The sequence below is a fragment of the Chiloscyllium punctatum genome, chromosome 2 (assembly GCF_047496795.1).
Source record: "Chiloscyllium punctatum isolate Juve2018m chromosome 2, sChiPun1.3, whole genome shotgun sequence".
In the NCBI taxonomy this organism is placed as follows: Eukaryota; Metazoa; Chordata; class Chondrichthyes; order Orectolobiformes; family Hemiscylliidae; genus Chiloscyllium; species Chiloscyllium punctatum.
Genome location: NC_092740.1, coordinates 20,008,865 through 20,026,739, shown reverse-complemented (window position 1 = coordinate 20,026,739; position 17,875 = coordinate 20,008,865). Strand labels below are relative to the sequence as shown.

Below are 17,875 nucleotides of genomic sequence, written 5' to 3'. Positions count from 1 at the left end.
ATACATCATTCTCCATTATGTAACTACAATTACAGCCTATGGTATTTATTTCTTCTGCTACAGGGCAAGTACCTCAAACCTGGCCAGCCAAAACTAGTGTCCAAAAACTAAACATTGAAATAGTTTTTCTTAATACAGTAAAACCTGTCTAGACAGACCCTGTTTAGACGGGGCAGACTAGTTACCAGGTTTCCCACCTCACACACCACATTATGCCACATTCCAAGTAACCCTTGACCCCAACAAACCCAGCGTGATCCAAACTGCCTCCACCTCAAGCCACCCCGATTAGAGATCTGAAAATATTGGAAGTCTCCTGAGGGTGTCAGACAGGAGATCCTGTACCTGCATTAGCAGCCATTCATTGTAAAGGTTGAGAATTCCTTCCCTAAACCTCCCAACCATTCGCTCTCATCCTTCAAGGCTGCACTTAAAACCTACATCAGACCAAGCTCAACTGTTCTAACATTTACTTATGCTGTCCAACGTTCAATGATGCCTTTGCAAATTTCTTTACAACAAATCAGTACATTACATCAGCAGCAACTGATTATTGTGCTTGTTAAACCAGATTTGAATTCAAACATTCAACATGTTTACTTCCTTAATCTGAAAATCTCTTCATGAGTCGCAATTATTACAGCCCGTGAAAGCAACTATTATTTTCCACCAGGCTAGGAAGTGACACTGCATTTAAATGAATACTGCCAAATGTTTGGACAACTGAGCATTGCTGTGGCACTTCAGAGGATCTCAAGGGTCAACCAAGCAGAATGGACTGGAGTCAGAGATATGAAGGCATTCACTTCATGAACAGTCCCTTTGCTTTTTAATGGTCTGTCTACCTGGTAAGAGCGACCCGTTCTAGTGAACCCAATTTCACAATAAACCAACCTCCAGCTTGGTTATCTGCACTCCATAATCAGTATAATGTTAATTTTTCAACAAAGTCCAATTCTTTGGGATAACAGATAGCACTGATTAGGGCTTATTCGTATGGTAGAAGAGCTCAGGGGTTTTAGTTAACATGGAGGGAACTGGAAAAGTTGTAGGTCGCCTTCTGTAAAATAGAGATGGTGAAGAGGAGGTATGACAGGGACTTTCAAAATCATGAAAAAATTTGATGAATGAAGTAACTATTTCCATTGAGTTGGTAACCAAAGAACAACGATTGAAGATAATTGGTAGAAGAGCCAAAGTGGAGATGTGGTAGGTTCCTTTTTTAAAACCTACAGTCAAACATTCTGTGGTTTGGGATGCGCTGTTTGACTGTAATTTAAATTTGTACATAGATATAGACATGACCAAAGCAAACACTTTTTGCCTGTCCTCAATGGCTCTTGAGGTGGTGATGAGCTGTCTTATTGACTAGTGAAAGCAGATCCATTAGCAATGTTAAAAGGGGAAGTGATATTTAGTTAAAAGAATTCATAGCATTGTAGGAGTAAAATGGATAGCTCTTTCCAACAGAGTCAGCACAAATACAGCAATTCACTCCTTTGGTATTATCTCATTCTATAAGGAATTAACTTGCACAGCTTTACTCAGCGCCAAACGAACATAAAACAAAAGCATAACTTGCACAAATTAGCAACAAGATTTGATATTTGTAAAAGTTGTGTATTCAACATTCTAACCTGACACTCAGGAGGGCTAGCAGACAAAGATTGACACAGGGAGATGCACAGACATTTAGCAAAGACCATCGGAGGTAGATTTTAATGAATGGCTCAGGAGGCAGAGAGTATGGCATGATGGTTTAAGGAGGGAATTCTAGAGCTTAACCTTTTGACATCTGTGCCTTCAGCAGTCTACAAAAACCTGGGCTGTTCAAGAGACTAGAAATGGACAAGTATTCAGTGTTCTTTTGAGACCTTCTGGAATCAGTTGGTGCTGGGATAGGGGATGGTCGGAGTGCATCATCAATAGCAAATTGCATTTCACTGAATTTTCCTTTGAGTTTTTAATCCTTCACAGTAATATAACTACCCCACAGGGCAATCACTCATTTCTCAATAGATGAGAAAAAACAAAAAAAAAGAGGTACATTCTGAAGGCTGCAGATTCAGGGTGGGTAAAGGCAGAGAGAGATTTGAATATTCAGATTGAGAGGCAGCGAGGTTTGAATGGAAAAGGAGTACAGGAGAGAAGTCTGACATTAAGAATTGGGCTTGTTCTGAGGATGAAGCAGAGAGTCTGACACTGCATAGAAGCAGGCACAGCCTGAGAGTACCTGTTGCTGACATTATTCACAAGTACCAACACTGCTTCACACAAGCAGCACAGAGAGAAAAATAATTAGCTTAAAAAAGTGTTACTGCACATCGGTGGGTCAATCCTAACTGGCACATTTACTTGGCGCCTCACTCCTTGCTCCTGACAACTATGAGTATCGCCATTGAAAGTATACCAAGATTCTCGTGTAACCCAGTTCTTTACAAATCAGTGAGACGCGACTTCTCAACTCCAACCTGGGAGAACATGTGGCAGATTCACTCAACACTGCAAGCCACATCTATCAATTCTGCAAAATGCATTCCCTCAAGCCTGCAATGGTAACGATCATGATCCTCAATAAAAAGCAAGCGTTTCCAAAGCTGTTTGGTGACCAGAACCTCAGAAGTTGGAATATCCTGCTTTTGCTCTAGCTGCTGAAACACTGAAGGCATTAACAAAAAAGGTGTTAATTTGATGTGTTAATTCTCCTGAGCAAATATCAACTGGAGTGAGAGAAACTCTACCTCAAAAGAAAGATTAATTAGCCTCCCAACTTAAGTAATGTTCAGCACCACTAGGATCCAATTGTGTCTTCAGTTCAAACAAAGAAGCATCTTATGCTTAGAGTCGGAACTTTAAAAAAATCTCAACTCAGTGTGTACAGACAAAAACTGAAAAGGACACATTAATTACTAGGTTTAATATTTAACACTTCTTTTTTGTACATGGGCAATGTAAAATTTGCCAAAGAGCCGAGATTTGACTCTTGCCATACCAAGCACTAAAATAGGAGATTATTTCACTTGAATATCCTCCAATACAAATCCCAATGGCATGCACAGGTTCTCTCATGGGGAGCAAACTTCAACTCACGGTGCAAGAACAAAACGAGGAGTGCTATATTCAAGGAATTGAGCAGAGTTTGTCTGAATGGGGACAGTTTGTGTGTATGAGAGTGAGTGAGTGAGTAAAAGAGAGGGATGAGGGGGTGGGAGTCCCACCCTTCAGAAGGAGAAGGTACGGGGTTCTAAGTAAGGCTGGGTTGGCAGTCCCTGATGCTGGTTAGATTATCCAATTCACCCTGAGATGTTCCTGTCACCTCATCACGTTTTCTAATCACACTGCCCCCTCCTCCGACCTTACCACCAAACCCCTAGACATTTACCTGACCTCCCGCCTCCGTGGATTTTTCCAAATGCTTCTCCTTGTAAAGGGACCAGATTCCAACATTGGGCAAGAAAACCAGAGCCGCGATGAACAGGCCGATCATCTGCAAGAATCGCTTCTGCTTTCGCTTCATGCCAGCGACGTGGGCAACTTTTTTTTCTCTCCTGCCTTCCACACTATCTCCCAGCGAAAACTCTTCAGCAGCTGAGAGAGAGAGGGGCTGGAGTCTGCACGAATGAACACAGCAGGCAAAGAGGAAACCTCCGGCGAGTCAAAACCTCAGAGCCTGCAATAAGAAAAAAAACAAATCTTAAGAAACTGGGAACGTTAGAGGGATGCAAACCAAACATTTGCGAGTGGGGGAACTGACAAGACACCGAAACGGTTAATGCCCAACTTTGCAGAATATACAACTGCACACACTCCTTATTGCAAACCACTGGAAATCGAAACAACAGCTCGACAAGTGTTGCACACACCTCTATCTGCCAACTGAATTCGGATTACAGGCTGAAGGAGAGTTGAACGGATGGGGCGAGGCAGGAAATTGAACTCACGACTTTATTCCCCTCTCTTTCCTCCAATGTGGACTCACAGCCCCTTTACCTGGCAGCGCAGTCCACACACCAATATTTCCGCCGCAATGAAAATTCCTCATTCAAGGCAGTTTTGACAAAGTGACTTTGTCCACTCCCCAGACCTGACCCCTCCTTCACTGGTGTGTGTGTGTGTGTGTGAGAGAGAGAGGAGGGGGGTTCTAATTCTGTCCCTGATAAGCACACAGTCCTTCCGCTGCTGATCGCTAAAGCAGGAGGCTCCAGGTTTGCCCAGCGATTGGCACTCGTACGCTGCTCACTTGACCACCGAGCAATCCTCCTGAGATGCCCCCCCCCCCCCGTCTGCTCTGTCTCTCGCTTATATGTCCATCCAACCACACCCGCCCCCAAAGAAAAGGAAGCACGTGTGGATGAAGAGAAGGTACCTAAATATAGCTGAAACAGTCCGAGCCGAGCCGGTGTGCATCTCTCTCCGCTTTCCAGCGGCGTTGAGGATAATGTAGTGACTGAGTACTGGCTACTTACAGCTCGCATCATTCAGAGCGGCCCTGTGGTCTTTCCAAAACACCTTTAGGACCATCCCAGGGTCTGACGCAGGGAAACGCTGTCCACCTCTAAAACAATCCCCCAGCCATTTGCATCTGAAAAGAATATAGATTTTATCTCCGGAAAAAGAGGGAGAGAATTCGCTGGTTGCTTCCTTGTTCTTGGAGTTCCCGCTGAGTATTTATCAGGGGAAAGGTTAGGACTTGGTTTGAACTGGGACACTTTGGCTGTGCTGAGCTTTTCAGCTTAGTCTTTCACCTTTTATTTGCAATTTCTCCCTCTGCCCAACCCCTCCTCCAACAAACATAAAATGCAAAATTATTCGATTGTTTGTAAATATACAGCTTCCCCCCCCCAGCCCTGTTGCATCAACCTGACCTCCGCTGAACTCTCGCTCGAGCCATCTCCCTGCGGCGTACCAGGTGCTATGTATCTCTCTCTCTGCACTCTTGTTAAAACAATATGCATGCTTCTTTGAGTTGAGCAAAACCGGTGCTTCTCACCTGATCGCAGTCACACAGACAAGTGGAGTTTGAGAAAGGACATGTAGCCCATTTAGAGACAGACAGACAGAGAGAGATGAGCGTCCCGCGCTTCCTAATCCCCAGGTACTCCACAGTCTCCAACGTTGTAGTTACATCTTCCACTCCACGATGGAGCCAAACCCACGCAGAAACCCTGCTGGATCACTGCTCTGAAGATGCATGCAGTCGGCACTTTTGCAAAGAGAGGCAGATCTATTCATTTATTGAGCATCAGCCTCTTTGCAATTTATTTTGCAAGTTTTGTCTTTAAATGTCAAATCAGTGGTTTGAACATTGCCTAAGATTCCCCAAAGCAACTGCTCAACTCAGAATTTGTTTGTGGCAGAAGATTCCAAGGAGAACAGCAGAAACATTTTGGGGATAAGATCAGAAGACTTGGGAGCAGAAGTCCACTATTTGACCCATCAGGTCTCCTCTGTATTCAATTAACTCATGGCTGATCTGATCATTCTCAACTCCATTTTCTTGCCTTTTCTGCTTATGACTAGAAATCTGTCTACTTCAGCCTTCAATATATTGTGCTTTCCTCAAGGCTAATAAACTCTTTCTAAAGTGGGGTGCCCGAGTCTGCTGTCAGTGCTCCAAGTGGGATCTAACCAGGGTTTTGTCTAACTTCTGTATCCCAGTACTGCAGTCCTGTAGATGTAAAGGGTGCAATACCATTTGCCTTTTTTAACATTATTTTCTGCTCCATTTTAAAGATCTATTCACCTAAACCCCCCAGAATCAATGGATAATCACTGTATTTACTGTCATATAGCACAGAAATGGACCCTTTAGTCCATCTTGTCCATTCTAAACCAGATATCCTAAACTGATATAATCCCATTTGCCAGCATTTGGCCCATATCGCTCTAACCCCTTCTTCTGGCAGCTCATTCCATACACGCGCCACCCTGTAGTTTTAGATTCTACCACCCTGGAAAGACACCTTGGCTATCCACCCTATGCACGGTCCTCATGATTTTATAAACCTCTGAAAGATCACTCCTCAGCCTCCAATACTCCAGTGAAAACAACCCCAGCTTCTTCAGCCTCTCCCTATAGCTCAAACCCTCCAACATCCTTGTAAATCTTTTCCACATCCTTTCAAGTTTAACAGCATCCTTCCTTTAGCAGGGTGACCAGAATTGAGTGCAGTTTTATGAAAGTAGCTTAATCAATGTCCTGTACAGTTGCAACATGATGTCCCAACCTCTATACTCAATGCACTGACCAATCAAGGCAAGCGTGCAACAACCACCTTCACCACCCTGTCTACTTGTGACTCCACTTTCAAGGAACTATGCATCCTAGGTCTCTTTGTTCAACACTCGCCAGGGCTCTACCATTGACTGTATACATCCTCTCCTGATTTGACTTACCAAAATGCAATACCTCACATATAACTAAATTATCCAGAAAGTATCCTAATCTATCACTTTTCAGTCGAAAATGGATAACTTCATACTTGCTTACATTGAAATCAATCTGTCACAGTTTTGACCATTCACTTCAATATTCCTTTGTAATTTTATGTTATCATCTACACTGTCTACAATGCCACCTTACTTTGTTCCATCAGCAAATTTGGAGATATGATGTTCTGTGCTATTATCCAAGTCACTGATAAATAATGTGAATAATTGAGGCCCTAATACAGAGCCTTGTGAGACACCATTGGTCACAGCATGTCAGTTTGATTACCTACCCATTATCCAGCCTTTCTCATGCATAGGTGAGCAATCAGGTTTTAAAAAAAAAATTCACTTGTGGGACGTGTGCAGCACTAGCTAGGTTAGCATTTATTGTCCCTCCCTAATTGACCAGAGGACATTGCTGTGGGTCTGGAGTCACAGGTCCAGGTAAGGAGGACAATTTCCTTCCCTAAAGGAGATTACTGAACCAGATGAGTTTTTATGTAATCGATAACGGTTACATCAATGATGAGGTTAGATTACTTACAGTGTGGAAACAGGCCCTTTGACCCAACAAGTCCACACCGACCCTCCAAAAAGCAACCCACCCAGATCCGTTCCCCTACACCTAACACTACGGGCAACTTACCATGGCCAATTCACCTAACCTGCACATCTTTTGGACTGTGGGAGGAAACCAGAGCACCCGAAAGAAACCCACGCAGACATGGGGAGAATGTGCGAACTCCACACAGATAGTCACCCAAGGTGGAAATTGAACCCAGGTCTCTGGTACTGTGAGGCAGCAGTGCTAACCACTGAGCCACAGTGCCACCAATGCTAGCAGGTATCTTCTTGGAGTCATACTGCACTGAAACAGACCCTTCAACCCTATGTAACTATGCCAATCAAGTGACCCAAACTAAATTAGTTCCATTTGCCTGCACTTGGCCTATATCCTTCTAAACCTTTCCTATTAAATGTTGGTAACTATATCTGCACCTATCATTTCTTCTGACAGTTCATTCCACACGTGAACCACCCTCTGTGAAAAAGTTTCCCCTCGGATCCCTTTTAAATTTTTCCCCTTGAAATAACTCCACAGAGGTAGGTATCCTGTCACTGCATCCTCCTTTATTTACACGGGGAGAGTCTTTGACACTGATCAAGCTCCCTCAGAATCAGCTGTCAGATTCCAATAAAAAATGGAGGAGAATGATGGTAATCGGTTGTGGAAAACGGGACTATTCTGCATGAGGTCAGAAAGTTGTCCTGACTATGTCGAAGAAAATGCAAGAATTACTGCTGACTTATTTCCTAGAACATACTTGTACAAATATCTCTTCACAACATATACACATCCTTATCAGCCAGCATATAGTTCTACATATAGCAGCATTAGACTGTGCTTGGCTCCATTCTGAATTGATTGATGTAAACTCTTGACCATCATGTGACAACAATATGCAAGCAACACATAAATTGTGAAGTTACTTCTCAAACCTCAATTGTACTTGTGTGTTGTGTATAGATTTAACATTTATCCAGTTGCTATTGTCATAACAACAGAGCATAATCATGGATCATTATTGAACTTCCAACTTGTGTATTTTTAAAAGAGGACTGACACAAACAAAATGACTTTGGAGTCAAAGGCAATGATTGACTGCATAGAGAGAGAGAGAGAGAGAGAGAGAGCTTGGAATGTCAAACCTGATGAGGTGTCAGGTAGCCTCATAGGAATAGACTTAAAAAGGAGACAAAATACATGAGAATCTCCTGCCTTTTGAATGTGACTAATATTTCTACACGTCTGGTATCCTGACTGGAAACTGAGCAATTTAAATAGTTGGTGGTTTCCCAGAGCAATGATGATATCAATATTTTGTTTTCACTCTGAGACAGTGACTTTGGCTGCTGTGGTCTAGATTTCATTCAAATCCAGGGGATCTCCTCCAGTTCAATAAATGGACATCCTTACAATTTGCAATGATACCTTTCTATCGATTCCATGGCCGTGCTGCCTTCACCGTTTGTTCAAAGAATTATCCTGGTTTATATAGCTCTGCATGTGTCCTATGGCTCTGAGGTTGATTTGCATTAATCCTGTCACCACTTGCATTTGAGTAATCACCAACACCTTCACCTGCCAAGGTATTCTTTTCACATGATACAACCCTCAATGCAACCTCATTCTTAGGCATATCTTGAGGCAAGTTCACAATGTTTTAAATTCTGAATTGTCCACTGATTAATAGTCCAATGGTCTCTAGTTATTGTCAGAGGAATTGGCTTTTCATGATTTACTCCACGAGAAACTCTCATGACATATTGTGGGCAACAATGGTTAGACACGACCTCAAAAACCTTGAGGTCGTGTCTAACCAATGGCTATTTGCAGAGAGAGAGAGAGAGAGAGCTCCATCATGGTGAGGAAAATACCTACTCCTATCTCCTGTATTGTTTGCTTCCAGCTAACTTTGTAACTGTACTGGTTCCCTGTATTGGAATTGAATACCTATACTGTCCCAGGTATGCCTTCAGTGCCACTTCCATGTCTGGTGCTGTCTCGTACTGAAGTGTCATCAAGAATCTATCTCCCTTTTAAGTCTGTTCCATGAAAGCTCCCTTGACACCTCATCAGGTTTGACCCTCCAGGGTCTCTCTCTCTCTCTCAGTAAATAGCCATTGTCTTCTTATTGGAATATGAGGTGTATGCAGAGGTGCACAAATTATGCAAACTGCCTCAAAATCATTCCAATTCCATGTCTTCAATTTCTCAGAAGTCTAAAGATATGAACAAGGAATGAGAGTCAGCCACTTGACGCTTTGAGCCTCCTCCACCATTCAATAGCATCATGGTTGATATGATTTTAAACTCAACTTTACATTCCAGTGTCAAAGAAAATCTCATTTTAATCCCATTGTCTTTTTGTATTGAATTCCACTTATTTAGACTAATATATGCTAGACTGTAGGAAGCTATTATTGAGCTAAGGGCTATGTACACCTCACCAGCAGAGAGGGCAATATAACAGCATCATCAGATCTAGCCATACGATACACACTAAGTTCATATTCGCACATTAAAAATCCTAATCACTGCATTACAGGCACATCTAACTGAGATCTGACCATTGAAATTGGAACCATAAATGTTTCATATTTGACTTGCTATGATAAATGCTGAGAAGATGCTTCCCTAACATGGGACAGTCCAAGACCAGAGGGTATAGTCTCAGAATAAAGGGGCACCAATTTAAGACTGAGATGGGGAATTTCCTCTCTCAAAACGTTGTGAGTCTTTGGAACTCGTTGTTGCATAGATCTGGGGGAGCAGAGTCCTTGTGTACATTTAAGCTTGAGATCGAGAGATTTTTGAATCAGTTGGGGAATCAAGGAGAAAAGGCAGGGAAGTGGACATGAAGATTGTCAAATCAACTCTGGTTCTATTGAATGGCTGAACAGGTTCGACGGGCCAAATGGCCTACTCCTGTTCCTATTCCTCGTGGTCTTATTCCAAGGGCAGATGACCGAGTTTATTGATTCCTCGCTCAGGACTCTAGTTCCTCCATTTTCACACCTCCACTGAGAGTCAGTTGATTGTATGTGCTTAATGAAAAATGTCCAACTCCACACAATTTACAGGAGCATTAAAACAAGCATCTCCTTGTTGGAACTACATTACAGAATTGCTATCGCAAGTTGATTATCCTTATTCTGATCCGCTGATACCAAAACTTGCAGGAAATGTGGAAAGAGAGAGGATTGGAGCTATGGGCAAAGTGCTGGCAAATGGGATTAGAACAGTTAGATGGTTGTTCTTGACTGACATAGACTGGATGAGCCAAAGGGCCTTCTTCTGTGCTGTCGACCTGTACGATTCTAGGCTTAATCAGTTCTGGCCCTTCCGATTTTGTTGGCCTCTTGAGTCACCCTGTCTTGATGGAAACGGTGGGCTTTAAAATCTGCTTTGGATGTTTGACAGATGCTGGCTGGCCTACTGAGTATTTCCAGTATTTTCTGTTCTTGCCTTACAGAGGAGCAGATCTCCAGTCCTGATCCCACAGGAGAAAAATCTGAGGCTAAGTAAACTAACAGTTACCTTTTCAGAAAAATTCTGGTGTGCATTGACTGAAGGGTTCTGTACGTGTCATAATATCTTATAATATCTGCTGTTATGTTCATTATGTGTATTCCTGTGGTTTACTTTAGTTAGTGTTGCCAGGATAATATTTTACAATGTGATGACGTTACATTATGGATGCGGTAGAGGGTACTTTACTAGAAAAGTGCAGTGTTCTGCCCAGGAGATCAACTGCTTTACCTGTCACTTGGAGAATCAAACATGATGCCTGATTGTGTTTTTCCATGCTGTGGCACACTTGAAAGAGTTCAGAGGTTGTTATAAACCACGCAGGAGACACTACTGGCCAACAACTCTCTGTGCCACAGTACAATGCAAGGTTGGTCATTGTGACTGAATATAATGTACAGAAACTGCTGAAATCATACTGTGATTCCACAGGTTGATGAAACAGAAACCAGGAAGTGGGGATCTTGAAGCTGGTCAGAGTCTTCAGCATGTTAGAGCATTATAGTAACACAGAAACCCACAGTATACAGTTCCTCCATTTTACTTATGCTGTGTCTTTGAAATGATAGTCTCGTTTCATTTTACCTCCCAGATAGCCCTGGAAGTTCCTCACACGTGTTCAGCATTTTCATGGAATTGACGTTTAACATCCTTTTTTGAAGTGCTTTCCAGATTCTCTCCTTGTGTCCCTGCTGTATTTATTTCTCAATGATTTTGAGGCAATGACCTCTAGATATTGACTCACCTGTCGGATGAAATGTTTCTTTGTTTGTTTTCTACCCTATGAAAATCTCTCATCATCTTGAAAGCATTGATTCGGTTGCCTGTGTTCAAAAGAGCATAACAGGACCAGTTGGAGAAATACTGCAGCTACAAATGCAGGTCAGAAATCGTAATTCCTGCTGTGAATAAAATAAAAGCTGTCCACCATCTATATACGGTGGAGAAGCAGGAGGCTGGGAGAACACAGCAAGTCAGGCAGCATCAGGAGGTGGAGAAGTTAAAGTTTCAGGTGTAACCCTTCTTCAGGACTGGGGGTGGGTGTTGGGGGGAGCTGCAAATAAAGAGGTTGGTGGAGGCAGGGTGGTGAGGTGGGATAGGTGAAGACAAGCAGAGGATATGACCTGGTTGGTCAATGGGAGGAATGAATCCAGTATGTGTCTGGGAGGAGTGGGGGCGGTGGGGGGGGGGGGGGAGGCGGGGTTGCTCAGAAGGGAGTCGGGTGAAGGGAGGGAAGGTTATTTGAAATTGGAGAACTCAATGTTGAGTTCTCTGTATAAGTCAGGATGCAGTAGAATACCCTTCATTTCCTCGGATGGGTGTTGCTTGAAAAGTACTTGAAAAGCTTGACAACCTGCAAGACAAACATAATCCATTTGAATGGCACCCATTAAACAATCATCCCCTATATCAACATTTTACTATGGCAGCTGTGTGTGCCATCTACAAGATGCTCCACAGTAACTCACCAAGCTTCTTACAAGCATGTCGTCTTTACCATCCAGAAGGACAAAATTAAAAATCATAGAACACTGGGTTATAGTTCAACAGGTTTATTTGGAAGCACGAGCTTTCCAAAGGAAGGAGCAGCAGGTGTTGTATGATTTTTAACTTTGTCCACCCCAGTCCAATACCAGCCCCTTCACATCATAGAAGGACAAGGGTAGAATGAATTAAGCACATGTGTGAACACCACCACCTCCAAATCGTACAACATCCTGACCCGGGACTGCGCCGTCATTGCTTCACTGTTGTTGAAATCTTGAAACCCCCTTCTTCCCATCATTCAACAAGATCATGGCTAATCTGCCCCAGGCCTCAACCCTACTTTTGTGCCCGTTCCTCTCAGAATGGCTGGAATTCTCCAACCCAGAGAGTTGTGGAGGCTTGATCACTGAAAATGTTTACAGACAACATCATTAAAGATCCCTCCCACCCCGGTACAGCTCTCCTACAACCTCTTCCATCAGGCAGAAGGTACAGAAGCTTGAATACACACATACACCAACAAGTTCAAGAACAGCTTCTTCCCTGCTGTTGCTAGATTGCTAAATTGATTTTCTAATGTCAAATAATGCTGATCTTGTTAATGTTGATCTTGCCTAAGGCATACCATGTGTGAGGTAACCTTTATGCCTTAATCTGTCCAAGTATTTTCTTCACTCTATGATCTGTATGTCCTTGCTTCCTGTGATCCTTCTGCATCGCTCGCCAACAAAGCTTTTTACTGTATTTAAATACAGCACGGTGGCTCAGTGGTTAGCACTGCTGCCTCACAGCACCAGGGTTCCAGGTTCGAATTCAGCCTCGGGTGACTGTCTGTCTGGAGTTGACACATTCTCCCCGCGTCTGTGCGGGTTTCCTCCAGGTGCTCCGGTTTCCTCCCACAGTCCATGCAGGTCAGGTGAATTGGCCATGCTAAATTGTCCATAGTGCTAGGTGCATTAGTCAGAGGGGGGGGGTGGGTTACTTTTCGGAGGGTCGGTGTGGACTTGTTGGGCCAAAGGGCCTGTTTCCGCAATGTAGGGAATCTAATCTAATTTAATCACATGTGCCAATAAACCAAATCAATCCATCAATCCATCGGATAGGTCTTTGAAATATTGAAGGGTTGAGGGCGATGAGCAGCTGGAAAACACTGGCTTGACTTACCATAATTGAACTTGAGGAAGTGGTGTTGAGCAAGTTTTAGGACCATTGTAAGGCCACCTGGCTTACAAACAGCGAAGAAGTGAGAGACCTAGGAATGCATGTCCTAAAGCTTCTGAAAGTGGCTGAAATGGTAGATAATGTGAGGGAGGATGCTTTCTGATGCTTCCCTTCACAGGGTAAGATGGTGAATACAAGAGCGAGTATGCAGTGCTGGAACTGTATAAGACACAAGTTGGGACACAACTGGAGCTTTATATACATCACATTACAGGAAGGACAATTGTCCAAACAGAGGAGAGTAAAGATTGCTGCCAGGGCTTGAAAATTATAGCTATGAGAAAGATGGGATAGGTTGGGATTGATTTCCATAGAACAGAAAGGCTAAAGGAGTGACTTAATTGAGGTATACCAGATAATGGTGGGCTTGAAAGTTGCCAGGGAAGACCTGTTTGAGCATAGAAGTCTTGGTATCCAGATACACAAATCTGTCTTTTCTCCAGCCATTTCCAGCACTTCTTCATTTGTCTTTCTATCTTTGAAGGGTGTGGAGAATATCTTCCTTTAAACTCACATCTTGAATGAGTTCAATTTATCAATAGTCTGTTTGTTGCCTGTGTCGCTGAGGCATATAACATGGAGGACTGAGCATCTTGGTGCCATTCTGAATCCTTGGACAACTCTTCTCAACTGCAAAGGGTTCTGCTTATGTGAACGTCCAGAACTTCATTTACAACCATAGGAAATGACTGCACAAAAACAACTCCTGCAGCCATTTGTGTTCTCACTTGCTGAATGAACTAGCCACTCACTGTAATCCTACGATCCAGCACCTGATCCAGAGGCTGGCCAGGCTACAAAGCTTCAGGCATGGATTCACAATCCTTTCAAATGAGCTGAGAGTTTCTCACTCAATTACTGAAATGAAATGAAGTCCAGACACCCACCAACCTGTGGATGAAAACATTTTTCCTCATGTCCCCTGTAATCCTTCAACCAATTATTTGAATCAGTGCCTGGTAATTGATCTCTTTGCTAGAGTAAACAGGCTTCCCTGTCCACTTAATCCAATTCCACTATTATTTGGTACATCTCAATTAAGTCACCCCTCAGCCTCCTCTATTCAATAGAAATTAACCTCAGCCTATCCCATCTTTCTCATAGTTACAATTTTCAAGTCCTGGCAACAAACTTTCCTCTCCTTTTTTGAGGGTAATTGTGTCTTTTCTTTCATGTAGTGACCATAACTCTACACAGAGGTCCAGTTTAATCTTAACCTGTGTCTCATATAGTTCCAGCATTACATCCTTGCTATTGTTTCCACAATCTCCTATGAAGAAAAGCATCAGATATGCTTTTAATGTAACATTATTTATCTTTTCAGCCACCTTCAATGCCTTAGGATATGTACTCCAAGGACTCTCACTTCCTCGACCCTTCTCTGGATCCTCCTGCTTATTGTGTTATCCCTATAGATTAGATTGCTTACAGTGTAGAAACAGGCCCTTCAGCCCAACAAGTCCACACCGATCCTCTGAAGATCAATCCACCCAGACCCATTCCCCTACACTTACCCCTTCACCTAACACTATGGGCAATTTAGCATGGCCAATTCACCTAATCTGCACATTTTTGGACTGTGGGAGGAAACCGGAGCACCCGGAGGAAACTCACGCAGACACGGGGAGAATGTGCAAACTCAACACAGACAGTTGCAGTCAACAGACAGCTTCTTCACTGTCAACTACCTGGACAATTCTTATGTTGTCTGCAAATTTCTCATGGAGAAAGTGAGAACTGTAGCTGCTGGAGATCAGAGTTGCAGAGTGTGGTGCTGGAAAAGCGCAGCAGGTCAGGCAGCATCCGAGGAGCAGGAGAATCGGCGTTTCGGGCATAAGACCTTCAACAGGAAGGAGCCGAATCGAACTGTCACTGGCAAACTTGTGACTAAGCCTTCCTTTTAAATCATAAACATACCACAGACAGCAAGAGAATCAATGCTGAGCCCTGCGGAACAGCACTGGAAATAACTTTCCATTTGCATAAGTAGCCATTGATCATTATACCTTTTTATTCACATCACGAAATGATATTTGAGTTCAGATCACCCACATTTCTCTGCATCCCTTCAACTTTATTTTCCTGACCAGTCTGCCATGTGGGACCTGGTCAACCACCTGACTAAAATCCTTGTCGACAATATCCAGTGCTCAACCCTGAATTATCCTCTTTGATATTTCCGGAATAGGTTCAATTAAGTTAGTGACATATGACCTTTCTTTTCCAAAGGCATGGTGATTATCCCTGATTAGTCTCAGACTTTCCAATGAACAGTTAATCTTATAGCGTCATAGTGATGTACAGCATGGAAACAGACCCTTCGGTCCAACTCGTCCATCCCCACCAGATATCCTAAATTAATCTAGTCCCATTTGCCAGCATTTGGCCCGTATCCCTCTAAACCCTTCCTATTCATGTACCCATCTGGATGTCTTTTAAATGTTGTAATTATAGCAGCCTTCACAACTTCCTCTGTCAGCTCATTCCATGCATACACCACCCTCTGTGTGGAAAAGTTACCCCTTAGGTCCCTTTAAATCTGTCCCTTCTCACGTTAAACCTCTGCTCTCTAGTTTTAAACTCCCATACTCAGAGTAAAAGGTCTTGTCCATTCACCCTATCCATGCCTCCCATGATTTTATAAACTTCTATAATGTCAACCCCAATCTTGACACTCCAGGTAAAATAGCCCCAGCCTATTCAGCCTCTCCTTGTAGCTCAAACCCTCCAACCCTGCTAGCATCTGTGTAAATCTTTTCTGAACCCTTTCAAGCTTCACAATATCTTTTCTATAGCAGGGAGATTAGAATTGAATGCAGTATTCTAGAAGTGGCCCAACCAGTGACCTGTACAGACCCAACCTATGTCTCAATATTAATTCTAGTAGTTTGCCCAGCATTGAAGCCAGACTGATAACTATTTAGCCTATGCTTCACTCCCTTGCTGAGTAGTGGTACAATATTCACAGCACTCCAGTTCTCTGGTACTTTGCCCACATCTAGTGAGGATTGAAAAATGATCCGTTATTTCCTTTCTGGCTTCATTTCACAGTTTAGGCCCTTTGGGTATAATTCATTGGCTCTGGTGATTTAACCACATTAAAGGTTCCGCTGGTACTTCCTTTCTCACTATTCTTAATTTACTTAATGCTTCACGCTCCTCCTTTTTAACTAGAATATCTGCATCATCCCTCTTCTTTGTGAAGACAGAGACAAAATCATCAAACCCTACCCTATAATCCATGCACAAGCTATGTACATCCCTGAGAGGCTCAACCTTCCCCTTCACTGTCCTCTTGTATATACATACTGACAAAGCATCATTGTATTTTCCTTAATTTCACCAGCCAATTTCTTTTCATATCCTGTTTCCATGTTTTACATCATCCCTATGATTCCTGTGCTCCTCTAAGCTTCCTAAGAATTTAATTATTTGAGATTGACGTAATCGCTATTTTCTCTGACTTATCTCACCCCTGTATAATTCTGGATAAACAGGGGATTTTAGATTAGTCAGTACCAACCTCATTGTTGTGGGAAAATGTCTACATTCCGCCTGTAGAATAATTTGAATGCTTCACACTAACTTTCCTTCAAGTCACTGTGACAGGCTCACTTTTCCTACATTATTTCTCAGTTTATTAAAGTTTACTTTCCCCAATTTAGAACTTTTACCCCATTCTATTTTTGCCCTTTCCGCAATTGTGCTCATTCTTCTGTCTTCTAATCGCTATTTCTGAAATAGTCACCTATTTTACTTCATCCACCTGCCCGACCTAATTTCCTAAAGCTTACTCTAGTATTATGTCCTCTCTTGTTGTGCTTTTGTGATAACTAATCCAAAGGTATGCACATTAGGTGAATTGGCCATGCTAAGTTGCCCATCTTGTTCAGGGATGTGGAGGTTTGGTGCATTTGTCAGGGTAAATGTAGAGTTATAGGGTAGGGGAATGGGTCTGGGTGGGCTACTCTTCGGAGGGTCGGTGTTGACTTGTTGGGCCAAATGGCTTGTTTCCACAATGTACTATTCTATAAAAGAATTATCTTGAATGTAGTTTTTTCTGTCCACTGTGCATTTCACACTGTTTGTATTCCAGTTCATATTTGTGTAGTGGAAATCACCAGTGAATTATTGCTGTCTTGATCTGAAATGTATCTACATATTTATTCCTCCAACTCTGTCCTACAAAATGGAAGGAGGGAAGGGGATTGTCTATAGTATGGAGCGAACCTATATAGACCCATTTGATGTTTCTTTTTTTGCATTGCCATATCTAGCAGAAGAGATTGATTCTTTCACCAATAATGCTACATATTCAACTGTTTTTTAAACCCCTTCTCTCCCCTGCTTGAAAATTCCATATCCAGGGACATCAAGTGGCCATCCTTGGCTTGTGGTAAGTCAGTGGGTTTCTGTTTTGGCAGATATTTCCAGCCAGACAATTCACGATTATGGGCAGAGATATATGTGTATTCTTTCCAAACATTGGTGAAAGTGAGGACTGCAGATGCTGGAGATCAGAGCTGAAAATGTGTTGCTGGAAAAGCGCAGCAGGTCAGGCAGCATCCAAGGAGCAGGAGAATCGACATTTCGGGCATGAGCCCTTCTTCAGGAATGAGGAAAGTGTGCCAAGCAGGCTAA

The 17,875-nt window shown here is 42.8% G+C and overlaps 1 protein-coding gene across 6 annotated transcripts in view; it reads right to left on the bottom strand.

Moving 5' to 3' along the window:
* The window catches only part of galntl6 (polypeptide N-acetylgalactosaminyltransferase like 6), a 1,318,845-nt gene extending 1,313,749 nt beyond the window's left edge, over window positions 1-5,096 (bottom strand). For 2 of the 6 annotated variants that reach the window (XM_072591721.1, XM_072591727.1), the window contains exons 1-2: window positions 3,864-4,190; window positions 3,383-3,670 (exon numbers count right to left, since the gene is read on the bottom strand). In XM_072591721.1, coding sequence (XP_072447822.1) covers window positions 3,383-3,517 — 135 coding nt within the window. In that variant the 5' untranslated portion in view covers window positions 3,518-3,670; window positions 3,864-4,190. Of the gene's footprint in view, window positions 1-3,382; window positions 3,671-3,863; window positions 4,191-4,466; window positions 4,737-4,865; window positions 4,925-4,990 lie in introns of those variants that run through there. The other 4 variants (XM_072591724.1, XM_072591725.1, XM_072591722.1 and 1 more) reach the window with 4 other exon arrangements.
* Window positions 5,097-17,875: the final 12,779 nt, after the last annotated feature.